At 62.7% G+C, this 4,179-nt stretch overlaps 1 protein-coding gene across 1 annotated transcript in view; it reads left to right on the forward strand.

Annotated features, from left to right (window-relative positions):
• The window catches only part of LRP1 (LDL receptor related protein 1), a 100,162-nt gene that overhangs the window by 62,463 nt on the left and 33,520 nt on the right, over window positions 1-4,179 (forward strand). Inside the window, exons 23-31 of the mRNA XM_033511439.1 lie at window positions 100-345; window positions 532-729; window positions 1,583-1,787; window positions 1,870-2,034; window positions 2,311-2,555; window positions 2,777-2,908; window positions 2,990-3,217; window positions 3,366-3,540; window positions 3,899-3,993. Of these exons, the coding sequence (XP_033367330.1) occupies window positions 100-345; window positions 532-729; window positions 1,583-1,787; window positions 1,870-2,034; window positions 2,311-2,555; window positions 2,777-2,908; window positions 2,990-3,217; window positions 3,366-3,540; window positions 3,899-3,993 (1,689 nt within the window). The remainder of the gene's footprint in view (window positions 1-99; window positions 346-531; window positions 730-1,582; window positions 1,788-1,869; window positions 2,035-2,310; window positions 2,556-2,776; window positions 2,909-2,989; window positions 3,218-3,365; window positions 3,541-3,898; window positions 3,994-4,179) is intronic.

The following is a 4,179-nucleotide window of genomic DNA, read 5'->3' on the forward strand; positions in this document are numbered from 1 at the left end:
GGTGACCCGGGACTGGGGACACGGGATGACCCAGGATTGGGGACACAGAATGACCTGGGAGTGGGACAAGGAGGTGACAAGCATGTCCTGTCCCCACAGACCAGTGTTCTCTCAACAACGGCGGCTGCAGCCACAACTGCACGGTGGCCCCTGGCGAGGGCATCGTGTGCTCCTGTCCCCTGGGCATGGAGCTGGGTGCTGACAACAAGACCTGCCAGATCCAGAGCTACTGTGCCAAGCACCTCAAGTGCAGCCAGAAGTGCGAGCAGGACAAGTACAATGTCAAGTGCTCCTGCTACGAGGGCTGGATGCTGGAGCCTGATGGCGAGAGCTGCCGCAGCCTGGGTGTGTTTTGGGGGGCTCCAGGGCCTGGTAGCAGCCCCCCAGCTGCCTCAGGGGGGTTTGTCCTCTCATGTGCTGAGGGATGTGGCTGGCTGCTGGTGGGATCTGCGTGCTGACGGTGTAGCTGGGGCTGGGTGCAGCGTGCCCTGCCTTGTCCCTGCCCCTCTGACCCTGCCCTGCCTCCCCCAGACCCCTTCAAGCCGTTCATCATCTTCTCCAACCGGCACGAGATCCGGCGCATCGACCTGCACCGCGGGGACTACAGCGTGCTGGTGCCCGGGCTGCGCAACACCATCGCCCTGGACTTCCACCTCAACCAGAGCTCCCTGTACTGGACCGACGTGGTGGAGGACAAGATCTACAGGGGGAAGCTGCTGGAGAACGGGGGTGAGGAGCCTGGGGGTGGGAGGGCTGGTTGGAGGAAAAGCAGGGCTGCAGGTCTGGGGTCAGTGATTCTGTGGCACCCCACGGTGATGTGGCAGCTGAAGCCCACAGCCCTGATAGCGAGCCTGTTCTGCTCTCATTATGCAGTAGTTAATTAGCATTCCCAGCGCTTCCCTGCTGGTAATTGCAGCCCAGCAGCTGGGCACAGACAGCACACCCTCCCCATCAGTGCTGCTCCTGCTGGAGCCCAGGGCCAGGACTAGGGATGGGGGGCTGACCCCTTGGGGTCCTGGGTCATGGATGGGTGCTGTGACCTTTGGGGTCTGAACTGTGGATGGTGCTGAGCTCTTTGGGGTCTGATAATGGATAGGGGGTGCTGAGCCCTTTGGGGTCTGAGCTGTGGATGGTGCTGAGCCCTTTGGGGTCTGACCATGGGTGGGGGCTGAGCTCTTTGGGGTCTGAACTGTGGATGGTGCTGAGCTCTTTGGGGTCTGACCATGGATGGGGGCTGAGCTCTTTGGGGTCTGAACTGTGGATGGTGCTGAGCCCTTTGGGGTGTGATAATGGATAGGGGGTGATGAGCCCTTTGGGGTCTGATAATGGATAGGGGGTGCTGTGACCTTTGGGGTCTGATAATGGATAGGGGGTGCTGTGACCTTTGGGGTCTGAGCTGTGGATGGAGCCCTTTGGGGTTTGGACCATGGACAGGGGTGGTTCAGGCCCTGTTTGAGGAGGACATGTCCCCCCATGATCAACCCCAGCTGAGCTGGGTGGAGCTGGTGAGGACACGGGGGTGGTGGTGCCGGGTGGGCTGGGGAAGGGGCAGCAGCCTGAGCCCTCACCTTGTGCCCCACAGCTCTGACCAGCTTTGAGGTGGTGATCCAGTACGGCCTGGCCACCCCAGAGGGACTGGCCGTGGACTGGATCGCTGGTAACATCTACTGGGTGGAGAGCAACCTGGACCAGATCGAGGTGGCCAAGCTGGATGGCACCATGAGGACCACGCTGCTGGCCGGGGACATCGAGCACCCCCGCGCCATCGCCCTGGACCCTCGCTACGGGTGAGACGGGAGGGGACAGCGCGGGATCTTGTGGGGGACGAGGCCACGGGCTCCTGTCCTTGCTCACGGTCCCTCCTGGCAGGATCCTGTTCTGGACGGACTGGGACGCCAGCCTGCCCCGCATCGAGGCCGCCTCCATGAGCGGCGCGGGCCGACGCACCATCCACAAGGAGACGGGCTCGGGGGGATGGCCCAACGGGCTCACTGTCGACTACCTGGAGAAGAGGATCCTCTGGATCGATGCCAGGTAGGGCCAGGACACCTCCCTGTGTCTCCCCATCTCTGTCCCTCCCGCTCTGGATCTTCCCCGTGCTGGGCTGGGAGTGAGAAGCCTTCACGCTCTGGGGTCTGTTGGTGTCCCCAGCACGCGCCAACCTTGCTCTGGCTTTTCTCCTCCGTGGGTCCTGGTGTAAATCAGCAGCTGTCCCACAGCTGCTCGGACCCTGCTGGTTGTTGCTGTTGGGTTAAAGACCCCGTGGTGCCCCCTCCCCACCTCCCTCACCCTCATCTCCCCCTGGCACAGGTCGGATGCCATCTACTCGGCCCTGTACGATGGGACGGGGCACATCGAGGTGCTGCGGGGACACGAGTACCTGTCCCACCCCTTCGCTGTCACCCTGTACGGGGGGGAGGTGTACTGGACCGACTGGCGTACCAACACCTTGGCCAAGGCCAACAAGTGGACGGGGCACAACGTGACCGTGGTTCAGAGGACCAACACGCAGCCCTTTGACCTGCAGGTGTATCACCCCTCCCGGCAGCCCCTGGGTGAGTGCGGCTGCGGGGACGGGCTGGGGGCACCACGAGGGGTGGCACTGGCACTCGGTCTGCACCCACACCCACTCAGAGCAGCAGGTGGATGCTGCTCTCATCCCTGTGGCTGCCCCTTTGCCCCATCAGGCGATGAGGGTGATGCTCCATGGGGCAGGCAGGGTCTGGGTGGGTGTCCCCAAGGGCTGGGATGTCGCTGAGTCCTGTCCCCTTTGCAGCTCCTAATCCCTGCGAAGCCAACGGCGGCAAAGGGCCGTGTTCCCACCTCTGCCTCATCAACTACAACCGCACCTTGTCCTGTGCCTGCCCCCACCTCATGAAGCTGGACAAGGACAACACCACCTGCTATGGTAGGGGTCTGCCTGGGGAGCCGGGGGGATGAGCAGCTGCTCCGGAGCCGGATCCCACCGCTGCCCTTCTTCTCCTCCCAGAGTTTAAGAAGTTCCTGCTGTACGCGCGGCAGATGGAGATCCGGGGCGTGGACATTGACAACCCCTACTACAACTACATCATCTCCTTCACCGTGCCCGACATCGACAACGTCACCGTGGTGGACTACGACGCCCTGGAGCAGCGGATTTACTGGTCAGATGTCCGCACCCAGACCATCAAGAGAGCCTTCATCAACGGCACCGGCGTGGAGACCGTCGTCTCTGCAGGTTGGTGAGGGGGATCATGGCTCCCACAACTGGGACCCCCAGCCCTCCAGAGCCTTCATCTCTCGGAGATTGGCTCTTCCTCTTCATCTGAGCATCATGGCAGCCCTGTCCTCACAGCTGACGAGCTCCTGTCTCCGTTCCCTTGCAGACCTGCCCAACGCTCACGGCCTCTCCGTGGATTGGGTTTCCAGAAACCTCTTCTGGACCAGCTACGACGCCAACAAGAAGCAGATCAACGTGGCCAGGCTGGATGGCTCCTTCAAGAACGCCGTGATCCAGGGGCTGGACAAGCCCCACTGCCTGGTGGTGCACCCGCTGCGGGGGTGAGTGCTGAGGGGAGGAGGTGTGTGTGCAGGCTCGGGTGTGTGTGACTGCACGTGTGTGATGGGAGAGAACGGGGCCTGTCCCTGGTGTCACCGTGTAGGAGCAGTGTCACAGCACGTGGGGCTGTGCTGTGTGTCCCTACACACGTGTGTGCAAAGGGGAGCTGTGATGAGTGTGCACCCATCAGGGTGTGCCAGTCCAGGTGTGCACGGGGCTTTGGCCACCCCAAGGTCCCCCTTGGTGGGACATGGGGCTGTGGGGCTGTGCCATGAGCAGGTAAGGGGCTCTGCAAGGTTGGGAGGGTGCAGGGGGATGCTGACACCGTGGCCCCTCACCCACTGTCCCCTCGCCTTGCAGGAAGCTCTACTGGACAGATGGGGACAACATCAGTGTGGCCAACATGGACGGCAGCAACCGCACGCTGCTCTTCACCAACCAGAAGGGACCTGTTGGTACGGACCCCTCCATGGCCCCTGGCATCCCCCACCTCGCCTTGAGCTCCTGCAGGGCCTCGAGTCCCCACTCTGGCTCCTTGTGGGGGTGACAGTTGTCCTGTGCTGGGTCACCATGACCATACCTGCCCACTCTCCCCATCCCATCCCATCCCATCCCATCCCATCCCATCCCATCCCATCCCA

The sequence above is a fragment of the Parus major genome, unplaced genomic scaffold (genome assembly GCF_001522545.3).
Source record: "Parus major isolate Abel unplaced genomic scaffold, Parus_major1.1 Scaffold220, whole genome shotgun sequence".
Taxonomy (NCBI): domain Eukaryota; kingdom Metazoa; phylum Chordata; class Aves; order Passeriformes; family Paridae; genus Parus; species Parus major.